We start from the raw sequence: 19,306 nt of genomic DNA on the forward strand, positions 1-19,306 counted from the left end.
GCCAGAAGAGGGCACCAGATCTCATTACAGATGGTTGTGAGCCACCATGTGGTTGCTGGGAATTGAACTCAGGACCTCCAGAAGAGCAATCAGTGCTCTTAACCTCTGAGCCATCTCTCCAGCCCTACATTTATGATTTTATATCAGAATGTATCTGTCACTCTCCTGGGGTCCATGCAGCATGTGGGGTGGGGCTGCAGGTTGGACATGCCTGGAAATGCTTTTAGAGACTGATGTCCTAAATGCAGAGACCTCAACTTCAGTAAACGTCTTAATAAAAGCCAGGATGTGATGAACCCCAGATGACCCCTCCTGTCACTTCTGACTCGTCCTTGCTAAGAACTCAAGCCTTAAAGGCCACAAGTGTAGCATCTACTCGAGAAACCACACAGTTTGCTCCCCCCCCCCCACATACACACACCCAGCTGACTAAACTCTCTATGGGGACATGGCATCTGCCTCTAAGAAATGCCTTCCTCTTCCCGCCTTGCTGCTGAGGCCCAGACAGTGACCAGCTTGGTTCTGTCTGGCCTGACTCAAGACTCTGCATTTGTAGGTGGCCTGGAAACCTACAAGGAACGCAGCAATTATACTGTGTCCAGAAATAGTGTGGGAGGTGGGAGGGTGGCATTTGCGTTGCTCTCTGAGACATGAGCTAGCTTGGTTTTCACCTACAGTGACCCCTTGAGGTGGGGGATGAAGAGGCTATGACATAACTTATAACGAGGTGTTCTGCCCAAGGTCTGACACCAGAAGTATCAGCGGGTTTAAGAAGTGTCTAAACCATTCCTTAGACAGCTGAGTCAGCAGGGCCTAGAGAGGGCCGCAATGGCTTTGGATACAGTGGGCTTTTTTTCACTATGTCACTCTGGCTGTCCTGGAACTCACTGTGGAGACCAGGCTGGCCTCGAACTCACAGAGATCCACCTGCCTTTGCCTCCCGAGTGCTGGGATTAAAGGCGTGTGCCACCACTCCATGTGGCACGGTGGGTCCCTGAGGATACACCTCCTGCTGCTGTGGCCACAGCTTGGATTATGAAGCCAAGGGCCATCACTGCCATTTTGAGGAAGACCTGCCATTGCTGGACACATGGTCATGTGCCAGACGCTGCCCTAAGCACTTTATCTGTGCGTGGTCAGCACAGTAATGGCCCCGAGGATGCCCACATCATCCCTGAAACCCCTGACTATGTCCGAGTGCATGGCAAAGGCGTGTTGGGGTTACAGGTCAAATGAAGGCAGCTAGCAAGCTGACTTCAAAATTCGAGGCTACCCTGGGGACATAGGGGTCAGCCCAGGAGATCACAGGAAGACTCTTACCACATGTGCAAGAGAAGAGTCAAAGAGAGAAAGGAGATCGGAAGATGTCGCATTGCTGACTCTGCCAAAGAAGGGCCCAAAGCCAGGGGATGGCAGAGCTTCCCAGGTACCAAGACAGGCAGGGGAAAGATTCTCCCAGAACCTCCAGGAAGGACCAGCCGATCCTGTTCACACCATGATCAGAGCCCGCTAAATCCATTTTGTACTTCCGACCTCCAGAACCATGATGAATTTGTGCCCTCTAACGCTACCTTGTGACAGCTACAGCCACAGCTGGACACTTCCACGATGAATTCTCTCCGCTGGTCTTCACCACTGCCATTCTGAGAAGTGGCTAGGACTGCTCTTTCAGAGCCGAGAGGGCACAGCCATAAACTAGAGGCGCCGGACCCATGCCTGGGTCTGAACCCAGAACCGTGTGACCTAAGAAAGTTATTCATCTCAGCCTCCAGACAGGCCAAGGCCCCGTGGGGCCAATGAGACACTCACTCTGGCTGCACAGTTTAGCAGGCGAGAAGGAACAATGGCTGACTGAATAACCTGACTTCTTAAGTATCTGTGTGCAATGTCTCACAGAGTCACGATGAACACAGACTGAAATGTTAAATAAACTCAAGGCTGGGACCAACTTCAGCAGCTCTCAAAGCCGGGTGCATCTCTCTCCTTTCAGAGGCTTGTGTGCTATGGGGTTACAGTTAAAACCCGGAACGACTTGAGAACGCAGCTTTCGGTGAGAGCTCGCCAAACGAGAACACTTCAGTAGCAGCATGGCAGGCAGCTGGGAGTACAGGGCCCAGCCTCTGGTTCCTAGCTCTCCCTCAGCTGAGACAAGTCACCTTGAACAAGTTACTCAGCATCTCCCTGTCCGAGGCCACTTAGAAGCTCTGGTTGGCTGTGTCTCACCCCCAGACTCGTTTCTACCTTTCCTTTCTCTTCCAAGTGGCTTTTCCCTCCTAGTCCTAACGTTTCTTCTCCGTCTGCCCTTTCCACCAGGTTGTTCACCTTTAGTGAGTTCCACCTCCTGAAAACCTTACTCATGTGGGTCTACCTGCAGCTGAACTGCAAGGTCCAGGCGATTCCAATCCATGAGACCATGCTGTCATTTTTTAGCAGGTAATGCACCGTAACGTTGACCGACAAAACATAGGTATCTTGGTTTAAACCATGTTAATGAATTGATTAATCGTTCACTTACTTATTGTATGGGCGTGCATGCCACGGATGCACAGCGAAGTCAGGGGACGGCTTGCAGAAATCAATTCTCTCCTTCCACTGTGGGAAATCCCCGAGATTCACACTCAGGTTGCCAGGCTTGGTGGCAAGCGTCTTTACTTACTGAGCCATCCCTCTATCTCTCTATCTTGCTTAAAATATTGTGAGGGAAAAAGATGTCGGTAATATGATTTCCATCAGCGTCATCTGGAGAGCGTAGGTGAAGCCTGTGGTGACGAATGCTTCAGAGCACTTAGAAGAGATGATCGTATGCGGTTGTTTTGCTCTGAGATAGCCACATGCTTGGGGAGCTGGTGTGCCCAGTGACAACCCTGACGCACAAGGTAATAATAGTTCAGGAAAATGACCGTGCTACACTGACCTTAAAACATCAGGCCAGAGGTTTTTCCCTTCTATTTTTATAGTTTGCATAGAGATTTCTGGGTTTTCTGGAAAAATAAAAACATTTGAATGTGCAGAAGTTTCCTAGCACGAATCTAGCTTCTTATACTGTAAAAACTGGTAATTAGAGTGAAAACACTGAGTGTCCATTGAGGGTGTCTTACCAGGCACTCCCGAGAAAACTTTCTACTTTTTACTTCTGTTTATCAGCATAATACTGAAGGGCTCTTGTTCATTTTAATGTCTCTCTGTGTCTCGTGTGTGTGTGTGTCTGTGTGTATGTAGTGTGTGTCTGTGATGTGTGTGTGTACATGGGCGTAATGCATATGGAAAGTATGTGTATGCACACAGGTTTATGTGTGAGCACAGGGGATGTGTATGTGCCACAGAACACGGGTCGAAGCCAACCTTGGGTGTTGGTCTTCACTTTCCACCTTGTCTGCAACAAAGTCTCTTGTCTGCAGTTACATGCGATAGGTGAGCTGGCCACCAAACTGGGCTGTCTCTGGTCTCTGCTTCCTATCTCACCACAGGATCCCTGGGTTACAGACACATGCGCCACCCAGCCTGGATCCTCATGAGTTCTAAGGATCCAAACTCAGTTCCTCATGTTTGTGTGGCAAGCCATTCTGGCTCAGGGGCAAGCGTTTCCATCCATGGTTGACTGGCTCTGTTACCCCGGGGCTTGTGTGGACACAGAGCCTTGTGGTGGGTACGAAGCTTCTCACTTCATGATGACCAGAAAGCAAAAACAAAGTAAGGATTAGAGTTGTGCTATCCCTTCCTAGAACAGATATCAGAGGCCTCTTTTCTTCCCACTAGGCCCAAAACTGGAGGCTTCTCCATCCCTAGTGGCCAAGTCTAATCCATGAGCTTATGGGGAATATTTAAGAGCAGACCATAATTTATTTTAAATATGAACTCATATCCATACATCCCAGATGGTGGGTGAGTGTGGTGACCCTGTAGCCAGAGACCATCCCAAGTCCTTGTAAGGAGCCTGCTCTCGAAAGAAAGCTGTGGGGAACCTGGCTGATCTCTCTGGTCCATGTTCCTGCAGGAATAGAAATCGGGGTCTCTTCGCATGATGAGGCATGTTCTTTGTACATGGGAACTTAGCAGATAAGTATGTCTTCACATGTTAATGAGCAAATTAACCTGTTTGAGCCAAGTTTCATATGGCTTGTTTTGAAACATCTCATCCATTCCCAGAGCAGCCGGGCGGCGTGCTAACTGCTAAGCCTGCCCTTTTCTTGTCCTTGTTATTTGGGGAAAGCTTTACTGGTGGCAGAATTGTGTGTGCTGTGCTCTGTTTCTATATAATTTGCTTGAAACCCAAATGTTTTAGTCCCACCTCCCCCGGTCTTTTAATATCCCAGAGACACTCTTTCCAATGAGTCATGCCCACCAGGGAAAATTACCACTTGGCTGCAGGTCAGCTCTTGTCTTCGCACAGGGAGATAGGGAGTGAGCTAGCGTGTAGTGACTCACTGGAGCTGTGCTGAGGTGTGAGGAAGATGTGCTAGGGGGGAGTGGAAGTGTGGGCCCCTCCACCAAGGATGGGCTTCGTGGGGCTGACCCATGGGCCTTCTTCCCGGTGTCTAGCTAGTGCACAGACACGTCTCTGGATACTGACGCGCATTTAACCCCAAACCTCATACTTGCTTCTACCCAACATTGCCCCAAACCCTAGATCCTTCCCTTTCCCTTGGGACTGCTATTCACCTGTATCCACGTCATCTCCACTGGTCCAGCCTAAGCCCTGAGGACAGCAGCTTCTACTGGGGCGGTGAACATATTGGCGAAATCATTTGAATGACCGTGATCTTGAGCCATCTTCTTGAGAAGAAATGGACACTGAGGACCAGACATTATGGCGACCTCCAACGTGAGATTGTCATAATGAGGCAACACTGAGACAAGCTGATTAAATACTAGAGAGCAAGGGTGTGCCTGCAGCTAACCAGGGAGGCGGCAGCGCTCCAGCCGTGGGAGCAGTCTGGCCGGCTAGGCATCCTAAGGGAGGCTAAGAATAGTAACCACAGCAGCAGTCACGTGGCTCCGTTCTCACCTATTCCAGGCTCATCCTAAGAAAGGCCAGAAGCAAATATAGATAGATATATATGTCTGAGTTATTGCTACTCCATTTTTTTCCCTCATGGACTTGTACAAAATGTTTCATTCATTCACCAAATACTTCCGGAATGCGTACCACGCGCCTGGTACACTCACAGGAGGATTCTTGACTTCGCCAGGTGCTTTTTTCGCTAAGTACACCGGTGTAGAAAGGGAGCCTGTGTCCCCACATAGCACATATGGGAACACACGCATGCACACACATGCAACACACACCCACATACTTGTACATGTGCACACATGCGCACATGAACATGCAGACGGACAGACAGACACACCTTGGCACCTTATAGGCTGTTTCTTCCCAGTGATTATTTTGGAAAAATAGACAGGCTGTCCAGGCTGTGCAGAATGAATCTCAACATCTCCTTATAGGAAAGAATGTGTAAGCAAAGCTAATGCTTCCCTCCGCCGAGGAAAAGCTCCCATTCCCTTCGACTTACTGCAGAATCCGGGAGAGCTGCTACACTGTGATAAAACACAGACCGAAGGAAACCTGAAGAGAGAAGGGTTAATTTCAGCTTCTAGGTTATAGGCCATCCTGGAAGGAAGCCATGCAGAGACCACAATGGAGAGCTGCTTATTCACTTGCCTGGATTGTGCTCCTACTCCACCCAGGGCCCACAGTGTCCTGGGTGCTCCCATGTCAACTGTTAATCATGCCAATATGACGGAGGCGATTCCCCTACTGAGGTTGTCTATGCCTAAGGGAGTCTCGTTTGTGTCAAGTTGACAATACCCAACCAAACAGCTAGTAAAGCCCATACGCTTGATAATGACCAAAGCAGAAAACTTCAAAGTCCATTTAAATTATTATTTATTGCTGGATGGTGATGGCAAACACCTTTAATCTCCTTTGGGATGCAGAGGCAGCGTAATCTACATTGTGAGTTCCAGGATAGCCAGGCTACACAGAGAAACCCAGTCTAGAAAAACAAACTATAAATATTATAAAACCTATTTATTTATTTATGTGTATGGGGGTTTTGTCTGAACATACGTCAGCCTGTACCACATGGATGCAGTGCCCGCAGAAGAGGGCATGAGATCTTCTAGGACTGAAGTTAAAGGAAGTTGTGAGCTGTCATGTGGATGCTGAGAATCAAACCCAGGACCTCTGGAAGACCAGCCAGGGCCCTTAACTGCTGAGCCATCTCTCCAGCCCCTGAAGCGTTTAGTTTGGAAACTAAACTGTAGAACATTTGTGTGGAAAAGCACAGAGACCTTGAGAGAATTTTCACACTGAACACACATATGTGCTCAGGCCCAGCGTACAGCATTACACACTCTCTCCTAGAAGTCTTTGGTCCGCATCCCACATCGGCCATGACTCCAGTAGGGCCTTGGACCAGAAACCCAACCCTGGCACATGGAGGTGACCATGCTCATGTCCCAGATGAGAGTTGAGGACAGTGACCCATGACGCCCTTGGCAGAAGAAACTGAGCAACAGTGGCATCTTTGGGCCACTGTGGAACTGTGTTATTTACCCTGTGTTGGGGTTAGGAGTAAAGGGATCATTTCCTACCTGTTTGACTCCATAAGGTCTAGGTCTTCTGTCAGGTGTTGTCATGGAAACAAACAAACAGTAACTAACACACCCAGGTACAACATCTTCAGATTCCTCCATGGTACAGTATGTGTCAGAATCCTCGGGTCTGTACCTGGTGGCTCGGGTTTGCAGGGCCAACAGCGCTGTGAGCCTCACATTGACTCATCCACAAGGGAAGCTGACTCCAGCTGACGGTGGGAAGGGGGAAGTGAGAACGCTGAGGCTGGAATGATCTTTAAAATTAGAGTCTGAGCCGGGCGGTGGTGGCGCACGCCTTTAATCCCAGCACTCGGGAGGCAGAGGCAGGCGGATCTCTGTGAGTTCGAGGCCAGCCTGGTCTACCAAGGGAGTTCCAGGACAGGCTCCAAAGCTACAGAGAAACCCTGTCTCGAAAAACCAAAAAAATAAATAAATAAAATTAGAGTCTGTGACCTCGGAAGGGAATTTGCCTCCCCACCTCCTTTCAGGAGGTCTGAAGGGGGGGGGGCACACCTTGAAAGCAGGACCCAGAGGCTACCAGTCTGTGTTTGAGTTTCCAGGAACTGTCTTCCCTAAGGGGTCAGTCCCTGGGGGCTGAGGAACCTTAGACAGTTTGCTCCTGAAAAGTGAACGATGAACCATCAATGAGATCTGGGAAGTGACTGGGAAGACAGGGCCTGGAATTCACTGGCACAGCCAGGCAGGAGGTCCCCAGACTTGTTCCTGTTCTATGATGTTGGGTTCACCGGGTTCGCACAAAGATGGGGACAGACCACCAAAGTCTAATAATCCAGAAGCAAACTTTATTCCAGGAAAATAAAAATTAAAAAAATAAATCTCCACAAAAAAACTTATCAGCGAGCTGAGATTACAGCCAAAGATGGATTTGTAAGGCTGTGGCAAAGACTGGTTTCTGAACTCCTCCTTTTATAGCAAGCATTAGGCAACAACAAAAGAATTTTTGCAATCTCAAGGTAAAACTCGGATACAAATTGCCCTTCTTTGCAGTTTCCATTAACAGAGATTTTCAGTTAAACTAGCATTTGTATTTAGTCCATTGTTTTCCCCTGGCATTTCCTGATAGTGTCTACCACGGCTCTGCACCTCCCGACACTGCCAGTTTCTCATAGCAGGGAAGGTATGGAACAATATAAAACCAAAAAGTCAAAAGTCACATACATCCCATCATTTAAAAGTTAACTCAGCTCACGTCAATGTCTGGTCATGAGTGGCCGGGGGGGGGGGGGTGGATCTATGAGCCGAGCCTCAGTTTGCAGAGCAGAAAGCTGCTTCAGCCCCACAAATAGAGCTATGGGTTGTAAAGCAGCGTAACCCACTGTTCATAGTTAATCCTTAAACTGCTGAGAAAGCCGCTGACAGCCTGCTCTCATTCTCCTAGGCTGACAACTTTATATTTCTTTATTTCTACATTCTAATTTTTGGAATCTACATTTTTATATTCTTATTCTTGGACTCATCCTATGACATCGACGGAAGTTTGCTGTCACCATCAAGACAGGTAGAAAGGTGCTAGGCTAGACCTGTGTGGCAGCATAGACAGAGGATGTCTCCAAGCCATAGGGGAAGAGTGAAGTTGATTGGTTCCAGAGTGCGGGGCACACCCCTCAGGCCCTTTGAGATTTTAGAAAATCAGAGGCTGCCAGCTAAGTGGATCTCTATGTGTTTGGTGATGAATGCCACCAGGAACAGCGCCATGTCCCCAAGATGCCTGAGTCCCAGGAGGACTTAGGTACAGGAGACTTTGCTGGGTTCCAGCAGTTGTGCCAAGTACGTGCCAAGTACCGTCACCTCGGTTTCTCCCACCCATCCAACCAGACACACGTGACCCTTGTCTCCACAGAGGAGAATTACGCTCAGATGGGTTCAGTCACATGACTGACGGGTGACCAGGCCAGGAGTGGACCATGGTGTGCCTGACTCCAGGCCTCCATGTTGGTTGGTTGATGGGCTGACCACGGCCTCTCAGATCAGCCACTGCAGCATGTCCTCGGCACTCTCCCAGGGTTATGGAACTCGAGTGCTTGTCTCGAAGTTGTTCCCCAGTTCTCTGAGACAGGACGATTGTCCAGAGAGGGCCTGGAGGACAGTCCTTCTGGCCCAAGTACTTTCCCAAAGGGAAGACCAGGCCCTGGGTCTCCTCCGGCAACTCTTTCCGCTCCCAGCAGAGTAGCAAACTGGGAGCCTTACGGCTTCTGTGTTTGAGGACCACACGCTTCCCTCTAGGCCTGGCCTCTCCCAGTGTGGTTGCAGCTGACTCTATTTAAGCTGCGGATCACTGAGACCCTTATGTCAAGAGCGGTAGGTGTGGGTCCCCATGAGCACATCTTTCCCTGGGAATCTGACCTTCTCTACCGATTCCTGACTTTCAGCCTGTGTTGCAATTCATCAGCGTTAACATTGGCACAGGGCCTCACAGAACGGTAGCGAAACCAGGGACCCATAGCTGGTTCTTGGGTTTGTCCTAATTCTGCCAGCAATGTTTTGAAAGGCCTAATTTGGTTCTTCCTGCAAGGGCCACATCGTTAAAGAGTCAGATGTTCGATTCTGGGGTGCAAAGCCTGGCCAAGGTTCAGTTTTCTGTGAGATGGAGCTGACAGAACTTACTTTGTCTGTTCCACAGATTTGTGAAACTCAAGAAAATGTAAATTCCCTGCGATTGGCTTATGTTCTTGTCAATCATTTAATACTCATAATCTAAGCACCTACTATGTGCACAGCTCAGAAGTAGAGGGGAATGTAACCACTCATCTCTTTGTATTGCCTAAATGGTCCCTGCTTCCACGCTTTTGCCTCGTTCTAGCCCTGCTGCAGAAACCACTGGTCTCTAGGTCATGGCTTTCAGCAGCTCATGCATTCCAGAGAGTTCTCTGAAGACTTTCTGTTCTTCTCTTCCAAGCTTTCCCAAGAAGTGCTGCTTTCTGGAGCGAGATGCAGGACAGACCTGGATGCCACTCTTCCTTTGCCTGCGTCTACATGGCATCACCAGTGGTAAGTGTCACCACCTAGGGGACCATGTGCGGGGGGGGGCTCTTTGGGATGAACCCCCAGCAGATATTGTCTCAGACACCCCCCAGAAGCCCCAGGAGATGTTGCCGCAGGAATGCTCCCTGGGATGGTCACTCTCAAGATGTATGACTTCCGTCTCAGTCACCCCACCTGTAAAATGGGGGATAAGCAGAAGTTCCGTGAATAGCATGTGTTATTCTTTTTTTAAAAAATGCTGCAAGATCCCTGCGGCAGTAGGCAGCAGAAATGCTGTAGGTCCCAAATGGTGGCGGGGGGGCCATGTGGTGGCAGGCAGCGGGCCCTGGGAGCAGCCAGTCCCAGGCAGAAATGGCTGCCGGTCCCAGAGCGGTGGCCTGAGCGGTGACTGTGGGCCATGTGGCGACAGGCAGTGGGCCCCAGGCAGAGACGGCTGCTTGTCCCTGAGCAATGGCTGGTCCCAGGCAGGGAGACACATGGCGGGTGGGCAGAAGACAGAAACATGGATAGACACGACATGCAGGGTGAGATTGAATGTTTATTCAGGGGGTTATGGAGGAGGAAGGGTGAAGGGGGGAGACAGAGAGAGAGAGAGAGAGAGAGAGAGAGAGAGAGAGAGAGAAAAGAGAAAGAGACAGAGAAGGGGGGAAGCAGAGAAGTGGGGAGAGGGGCAGAAGTGAAGCTGCCTCTCGGAGAGGAAGATGGAAAAGAGGACGAGCTCAGGCCAGAAGCTGAAGATCAGCCTGCCTCAGCGGATGGGGAGGGGAATGGGTGTGGCTTGTCTCTTAAAGGGACCAAAACCATAACATTCCCAGTCTTCCTTATAATAAAAAGCACGCACGTCAAGGAAGCAGAAAAGGAAGGGCCCAAGATGGCACAGGCAGGTCAGAGGTAATGGGAGTGGGCGTGGCTTGTCCCTTAAAGTGACAGGAAAGCACAACAGCATGATGGGCAGAAAGGGCCATCACAGTTTGCTTTCTGTTGTTGTGATGAATAGCATGACCAGAAGTAAGTTAGGGAGGAAAGGTATATTTGGGTTACACTTCCAGGTCTGTTAGGGAGAGAAACCAGGGCAGGAACTCAAGCAGAAACAGAGAAAGGCACCATGGGGAAAGTGGCTTACCTGCTTATTCCAAGGTTCACATTCAACTAGCTTTCCTATAAGGCCCAGGTCCACCTGCCTAGGGATGGCACCACCCACAGTGGGCCAGGCCCTCCTACATCAATTAGCAATCAAGAAAATGTCCCCACAGACAGACCTACATACCAATCTGAGGGAGGCAAGTCTTATGTCATGTTGACAGCCAAGTCTGGCTTCACACTTGTGACTCCTGCCTTAGCCTCGTGAGTGTGAGGATTGCAAGCCTGTGTCACCACCAAAAGCACCCCCCAACTCTTTCCTTTGTCTTGAGACAGAGTATCATATACCCCAGGCTAGCCTCAAACTCAGTATATAGTCAAGGATGACTTTGAACTTCTGATCCTCCTGCCTCCACCTCCCGAGTACTAGGGTTTCCGATGTTTCCCTACACTCATTTGTGTGGTGCTGAGGATCTGAACCTGTTGAATTATGCGTGCTAGGCAAGCACTTTACTCCTGAGCTGCAGGACACACCCATCACCCAAGGCTGTCTAATTGAGTCACTGCTGCTGCAGGAGATTAGCTTCTAGGTCACTTGTTTGGCATTTTGGGAGAGAAACTGACTCTCTCTTAAAGCATTCCTCCTGAGAAGGAAATGCATGCTTCCCGGATTCTGTACTGTGGATCCAGTTCCTTCATCAACTAGACCTCAGTCTTTAGAGGTCAAAGTTCATTGCAAAGCCACACTCAGCCTGGCTCTCTCCTTTCCCCCCACCCCACCTATGAGCTACTCTGTCTCTGGTTGCTAACATACTCAGGCTAAGCATATTAACCTCAACTTTATTTCCTGTTCCCCACCCCTGCGGTGAATACCGAGCAGAGTATGAGACCAGAAGAGTTCAGTGCCGTTTATTGGCTTTAGAATTGGCTGGACTGATGTGGTACAACAGGCTCGGGGGTGACACTTTCAATTCTCCTTTATGACACACACTGGGACATTTCCTACGGACTAACTCAATGTTTCCTTCACTGTATACACCAGGAACACATTTTTTTTTTCTTTTGAATGCATTTGAGAAGCATTGTTCAATGACTCCCAAAGCTCCAGGTCTACGCCCTAAGCTAGGCTTTTGTTGCCTGGACTTCATGCTCTGGGTCAAGGAAAGGTGACAGGATTTGGAAAGAGGACAAAAATATTGTCCATATGTTGTGGGCAGCTCAGAAAGCCACTTGCTGAGAGAGCTGCCCCTAAAGGGACTTGTGAGAACGATTTCAAAGCCATTCTCAGACCTGTGGATGTGGTAATAGCTGAAACCCTGGGAGTGGCTGATGCAGTCAGGAGCTCTGCAAGCTGCTTCTAGATGCTCTAGTGACATTGATAATATCATTTTAGCCCCGGCCCCCTGTCAGGCAAGGATTGCAGCCAGGAGACTGGAAATGCCGGAACTGAGGGGATGGTGTGTTCTGTAATTTATGACTATCTTAGGGACTCTGGGAAAGTGTGGAGGGAAATAAAAACAGAAGCTGATCAGTGAACAACTCACAAGAGTCTGTGTCTTCTTCTCCATCATGAATCCTGAGGATTTGAAAACTCAGGTCATCAGGTTTGACAGCAAACTCCCTTTTCTCTGAGTTATCTCAATGACTGCTGGGTTTTTTGTTGGTTTGTTTGTTTTGTTTTGTTTTCTGAGACAGTTTCATTTTACCCAGAATGGTTTTAAACTTGCTATGGCTGGTCTCATGCTTCTGATTCTTTTGTCTTTACCTCACAAGTGCTGGGATTACAGGTGTGTGCCACCATGCCTCGTCAGAAGCAGAATATATATATATATATAATTTTTTTAAAGATTTATTTATTTATTATGTATGCAACATTCTGCCTCGATGTATGCCCACACGCCAGAGGAGGGGGCCAGATCTCAGTACAGATGGTTGTGAGCCACCATGTGGTTGCTGGGAATTGAACTCAGGACCTCTGGAAGAGCAGCCAGTGCTCTTAACCTCTGAGCCATCTCTCCAGCCCCTATATATAATTTTTAACTTTATGGAGCGGAGGGTGAAGTTGCCTGCAGAAGTCAGAAGAGAACATCAGGTCCCCTGGAGCTAGAGCAATAATTGAGCCGCCTGTTGAAGGTGCTGGGATTGAACTCAGGTCCTCCACAAGAGCAGCAGGAACACAGAGCCACTTAGCTATCTCTCCAGCCTTGCCAGAAACAGTTCACAGCCTAAGTAGCTGCTTCCCTTCTTCTCTGTAATGTTTGTTGATAATAACGTCAAGAGGATGGAAAAACCTTGGCAGTGTGTGGCAGATTGTTCAAACTGCCTAACCTGTTTCGGGGGCTTTGATGTGCACCTTCTACTTTAATGTCGTTTCCTGAGAACCCATGAAGGTTCATCTGGCAGTGATTGCTCTGGCAGGGTTGTTGAGACCATGTTTCTCTAAGAATCATAGAACTTAAATGCTAGCATTATTTGATTTTTGGTACAGAGTCTCACTATGTAGCCCTGGCTGACCTGGAGCTCACTATGTATACTAGGTTGGCCTCAAACTCACAAAGATCCTCCTGCCTCTGCCTCCCAAGTGCTGACCTTAAAGGCATGAGCCACCACATCCAGCTAACTTAAACTTTAATAAATAGTATATAGTACAAGACATTTCTTATTAAATTGAAATTGCTCTTCAGTTTGGAGTGATTATTTTATTCTTTTTGAAGTTTCTTTGTATAAGTGTGTGTGTTATGGTGTGTTTATGTGTGTGTGTATCCATGCCCATATATGTGTAAGCATGCAAACATGTGCCTTTTCCACCTTATATATTGAGGCAGAGTCTTTCACCAATTGTGCTGGTCTAGCTGGTCAATTTGCTCCAGGGATCTCCTGTCTGTCTCCACAGCTCTGAGACTACAGTGTCCACCCGGAACTCTAATCTATACACTTGCGTGGCAAGCACTCTGACTGCTGGGTCATTTCCTTGGTCCCGTACATTGTTTTTCTTTTAAAATAAATTTGGAAGGGGGAGGGTGGAAGGGGAAAGGGGAGGAAGGAAATGAAGTGGGGAAAAATGGATAGCTCAATAAAAGCAATAAAAAATTAAAAACTTAAAAAAGTATAAATTTGGAGTATGTATTAAAAAATAAGTGACTTCTGCATGCAGTCATAGTGATTCTTAGATATTGGTCTCCCATTTTAACAACAAACATGTAAAAAAAAAAAAACCTAGCCCTTTCTGCTTGCCTGATGGCTCTTTTTTCTTTCTGTAAGTCAGACATTTGAGGTTATGTTATGAATAAGCCCGTAACCACTTCCCTTTGTGTTTCTTTAAGGGAAGGATCTGGAGGAGTTAAGGAACATTAATTTCTTCCCTGAGTCCTGGTTGATCCGGGTTACAGCCAACCATTATCACGCAGTGAGTCGGCTTAGCAAACTGTCTTGCCTCTTCAGTTTTGCTTTTTCTGGACATACGGTCCTCATTTGAAATCTCTGGGCCTCTTGAGGTCAGGGCATAGCTGGAGCTTCCTCCAGGGGAAGGGGAGAGGGTGAGGTCCCACATGACCTCCAATCTGGAAATTTCGCCAGGGTTGAAGAGCTATGGTCATACCTTCCTCCAAACCCATACCCTAGTAGACACAAAGATGAATGTGCTTATTATGGAAGCTGTTCAAACTACAGAGAAAAAAACACCCTCAGACCATCCCCCAAAGACAACAGCCCCTGTCCACATTCCATTGTCTCTAACGCCTTTCAGTGGGGAACCCACTCTCCATACTAGTTTTGTTTTTTTTTTTTTTCTGTAGTTTGAATTACTTGATTGTAGGAGATTCTCCACAGTAGAAATGCTGGCCCTATGGCATATGTAGAGCTTTGTTCCTGGTACACATTAATAGATGTTGGGACCAAGCGACTCCGTCCCCAGGAAGAAATACTCGCCCCGCTGTGCACACATTTAGCAGCATGGAGCATTTAAATCTCAAGCTGCTTTTGTTAACGAAGTCGGGCACAATGACATCTCATCCCTAAATATTCATTTCTTTTCCGACCGGCAAACATGAGTGTTTTCCACGTGTCTGCTTTGTGGATTGTCCATCCAAGCTGCCCTGCTTCTTTCACGTTTCCAGCGGCGCATTCTCAGAGATGAAGCAGGGCAGTGTTTGAGTTCTGAAGATGCATGAGTCACGAGTTAAAATTCAGCCAGTTCCACAAGTACTTATTGTGATGTTGGAGCCAGCCCTCCGAGCGCCCTTCTCCCCGCACGTTAGAGGGCAGCTCTGTGGAAAGTCCTTGCTTCTCCGGGATATAATTCAGAACTCTTTTCTAAAAGTGGCCAAAGAGACAACACTGAGAAAGTTCCCAGCTCCGTCTTTCCAGCCCCTGGCCCTGCCCAATCCTTCCTTCCATCTTTATCTGTAAGGTTTGCTCCTGAAACCCACACCCCACTTTCCAGTCCTCTCTGTGGAATGTCGCACAGGGGCCTGCTCACTCTTCATTTCGTGAACATGGTCCCTCACATGACAATGCTGTTGGCGTGCATCTTTTAATTCCCCTGCTCACACTGCTTAGCCATTTCCCTCTCTCCTCTACATACTCCGAAAACTCTGGGAACCGTACTTGTAGATGGTGATTTTCAGTAAATGTCTGAAGCTAAAACCATGGGGCCTGGAGATCCAGGAGTGGAAGGATGGGAAGAGATGAGGGGTGCTTTCTCGTGCATCAAGTAAGCTGTGTATACTTCCCTTCCAGCTGGAGAGCGGGGGCAACATGGCCCACCTGAAAGATCTTTCCACACAAGCCATGAGGTTTGGGCTACTCTTTAGGCAGGTACTGAAAACTCGACCCAGCCAAGGGTAAGGGATACCCCTTCTATGCTGAGCGAAGGGTCTCCATGGGGCTACCCGTGACCACTCTGACCTCCGGTAGTAGAGCCATCACACTCCTAAGAGATTCCAGTTCATAAAACAGAGGACTGGAACAGACCAGTCAGCGATCTGATATGTGTGATCCAAATTTTCCCACTAGGGTGACCAATGGTCCCACTTTTCCCAGGATGGAAGAGGTTTCCTGGGAGTTGAGTTTTCTTCCTAAAAGCAAAAAGTATATGGGGAAACCATGAGCTAATCATCCCCCCACTGGCCCCCAAACACACACACACAGACACACAGGACTGACAAGTATGAAAGGCTCAGCAAGTCTCCAGCCTAGGTGGTCAGACCTGCCTCATTCTGGTAGCTGGGTGAGTGGATCTCAGTCAAACCACGGTTGGCCAAGAAGCTCCAATGTGACAGGGCCTGGGGTTGGCAACTGTGCTCTGTCTTAGGCTTGTTACAATAGACATATGTTTATATTTTAATACCACTTAAAGGTAATTAGCAGGGATCTTAAAAGAACTCATGTTTCAGGGACTTGGGACCTATGTCTAGCTGATCCAGTATCTGGTTGCAGCGACCCACCAAAGTGGATTTTTGTGGCACGTCTCATAGGTCCATCACGCTGGAACAAAACCCACTGCAGCATATGTGTCATTTAAGACCATACCTAACTCATTATTTCTCCCCCGTAAATGTTGGATGAAGTTAGTAGCTGTGTCTGAGCGGGGACAGTTTGAGTGAGTCGCCTTTGCATACTGACGGCATCTCCCTCTGATTCGGTCGCTTCTCTTTCCCAACGTAGGAATACACCACTTACTCGGAAAGGATTTCTATATATGGATACTTCTTTGAGATAAAGGGAATCAAACATGATACTACCTCTTACAGTTTTTCTATGCAGGTAAGAAGCCAGAGCACCGGAAAGGCCCACCTCTGATACAGCCACTCAGGGCCACCCGATTCATATGGGATTAAAGGGAATCCATCATTCACACAGACCATGTCATGAAGCTCCGCTCACACTCCTGTATGCGATGCCATGAGATTTTCACAGCCAGCAAGGGAGGTCGGTACCCATAGTAGACGAGGCTGTCCACTCTGAGTGACTTCCCTTTCATGCCGTCATGTGGCTTCTTGACAAAGTCAGGGTTCGGCCTGTCTGTCCTGGGAGTCAAATCATCCTCAGTCTGTACACAATGGCTGATGTTTTACCCACGGTCATTCTTTGCAGAAGCGACAGGTAGTGCCTACACGTGAGAGAGGAGATGAGTCTGTCCAGAGTAACACTGGACAGTGTATAGGACATCTGGGGGATCAGGTGAGGGAGTGACGGCTCCGTGTTCTCCTGGAGCCCTTAGGAGAGGTTGAAGAAGAGCATTTAAGGGCAGGGCGAGTTGCATCTATTATAAGTCCCATGAACCTCCTGCCTTTAAGACATATTAAAGGTTCTAATCATGCAACGGGCTTGCAACAGGTTTGCCATAGACAGCATTGTGTATATTTTATTCCTGTTTTGTTTTATCTGAAATGTGGTAGTTAGGGACGGAACTCAGGGCCCTGTGTATTCTAACCATGCGCTGTACCATGGAGCTATGCTCCCAGCCCAGTGCTAAACATACTTGGCAGTGACGGGAGTAACAATAATGGGGACATGGTGAAGGACTGCTGTACTCCATTTAGGATCTGCTTACAAATCTCTTTTCTAAGTCCCAAACTCCCTGAGAAACCATCTCTCACATGACCCTTTGTTTCTGCTGTCAGTCACCATGCCTAGAGCCTAGGGGAGCTTTAAATGATTGAATCAGAGGGTGGATGAATGAATGAATGAATGAATGAATGAACGAACGAACGAACGAGTAAATGATGAAATCTGAGTTTTAGTGCCAGTGTGGTCACCACCTCCCAATGCGTCCCCACAGCGAGTCCCTTCTCTTCCTGGGTCCTCCATTCTTAGTCACCAGGCCCTCAGGCGTCTTTCTAACTGAACGGAAGAGATGAATTATGGAACACTACCGTTGACCCTTCTGTATACACTGTTGGGGCTTTATCCCAGCAGAACAATAAGGAAGCCTGATTTCGATGGCCAAGCCCTCGTCCACTGAAAGTGGTTTGCATATGGAGAGGTCTCAGATGTCACGGGGTTCCAGCATAATTTCCTGGAGAATGGCCTCATGCTATCTGTATAGAATGGAACAGGAAGGTTGTGTGCCAGGAACTGTTTGCTACCTCTGGTCGCCCTGGCCACAGGGTTACGTAGGACGGACCGCTCTCTTTGCAGAGAATAAGACACACGGACTTGGAGTGCCCCTCCCCCGTCTGCGAGCACAGCGCCATCAGCCTGAGAGCTGAGCGCCTGGTGAAGTATGAGATCAGAGCCCAGACGTTGGTGGACAGCAGGTGGCAGGAGTTCAGGACAAACCAGATCACGCAGAAGTTTGGGTTCATCAAGCCAGGCTGCAAAAGCCACGTGAGCATCCCCCTTGTCTGGTTTTTCCTCTTTCTCTTCTGTTTTTAGCTCGTTCCCTCCCTCACCCTCTTTTGGGCATTCCTATCTTCGAGTTACCAGTGATCTATCAGAGGATTGTTTTCAGTTTCTTAAGGATGAGCACGGTCTAAATGATACCAATGAAAAACCTCCTAAAACAAATACCAGTAGTTGTGGATGACTAACAAATCAAAACCAAGGGCACAGCAGACCCATCTTGTAAATGTCAATAGGTATTTACATATAGATGTAAGGTGTCACAGCTCATCAGTTCCTCTGAGATCCTTCCCAGGCCATCTGCCTCCCATTGACTAACCCAGGAGGCCAGAACCCCCGTCAACCCCAGGGCGGTACCAACATCTAGGCAGACTTAGTACCTGCTTGGCATTTGGCAGCTACAGTCCCCAAATAGCCAGAGGACCAACAAGGGACTCTTTGGGCTGTGGGTTTGAGGTTGGGGCTCTTACTGGTACCCTATTGGGAATGGTGCTGTGCCACAAACCAGGATCATTCTGGGTTCAGGCCTTGGGGAGTCATTAGAATCACCGGGGGCTTTGAGCTGCCCCTGTTGGTGATCAGGAGACCACACAGGTGGTGAGAACAAAGGCTGCCCAGGTGGGGCCTAGGTGTAATGCTTCTGAAGGCTTCTCAAGGTGTTTCCTGGGGTGGGGTGGGGCGGGGCGGGGATGGGAGGAGGGGAGACTGGAATCAGGTGACAGCACAGGTGTGGCCTTGGGACAGCTCTCAAAGATTTATACTTTACTGTGTCTAGATTATGTCTAAAATGTTGTTTGTTTATGCTCTCCGTGGGCTGCTCCGCGGTAGCCAGGGTTGGGAACCAGGACCTTCTGCGGCTGTCTTTGGCTCAGCAGCCTCATCCTGAAAGTCTCACTTGTTCTGTTTCATTTCTTCTCCCAGGCCTTGAAAATCCAAACCGTGGGCATCCCAATCTATGCCAGCTTTGCATTCATTTTCCCAGCATCTTGACAGTTTTCAGAGGAATCTGTGGGATCCCCCGCCCTGACCGACCTGTCTACATAAGAGAAAATAAAATGACAGTAACGAGGGGAGCCCAGGGTTCCGCTGTCTGTGCCTGTGAGCTCCACCGGGTCTTTGCTAGGGCTCTTCTGTAATAGGTTAGCCGTAATCTGTTTCTCTTTTCATCCAAAGATATATCTGGGGAAAACTCATGTCCAAGTTTGCTCAGGCTGTCGACAGGCTAACCTTGCAGCTGCATGGCTAAGAGCCTCAGCTACTAAGGGTCTCACACAATGTC

The 19,306-nt window shown here is 48.5% G+C and overlaps 1 protein-coding gene across 1 annotated transcript in view; it reads left to right on the forward strand.

The window, feature by feature from the left end:
• Btbd16 (BTB domain containing 16) overlaps positions 1–19,017 on the forward strand; it is a 49,909-nt gene extending 30,892 nt beyond the window's left edge. Inside the window, exons 9-15 of the mRNA XM_005351375.2 lie at positions 2,314–2,433; positions 9,518–9,609; positions 14,007–14,089; positions 15,421–15,498; positions 16,348–16,446; positions 17,824–18,012; positions 18,949–19,017. Coding sequence (XP_005351432.1) covers positions 2,314–2,433; positions 9,518–9,609; positions 14,007–14,089; positions 15,421–15,498; positions 16,348–16,446; positions 17,824–18,012; positions 18,949–19,017 — 730 coding nt within the window. The remainder of the gene's footprint in view (positions 1–2,313; positions 2,434–9,517; positions 9,610–14,006; positions 14,090–15,420; positions 15,499–16,347; positions 16,447–17,823; positions 18,013–18,948) is intronic.
• Positions 19,018–19,306: the final 289 nt, after the last annotated feature.

Source organism: Microtus ochrogaster, chromosome 8 (assembly GCF_000317375.1).
Source record: "Microtus ochrogaster isolate Prairie Vole_2 chromosome 8, MicOch1.0, whole genome shotgun sequence".
NCBI lineage: Eukaryota > Metazoa > Chordata > Mammalia > Rodentia > Cricetidae > Microtus > Microtus ochrogaster.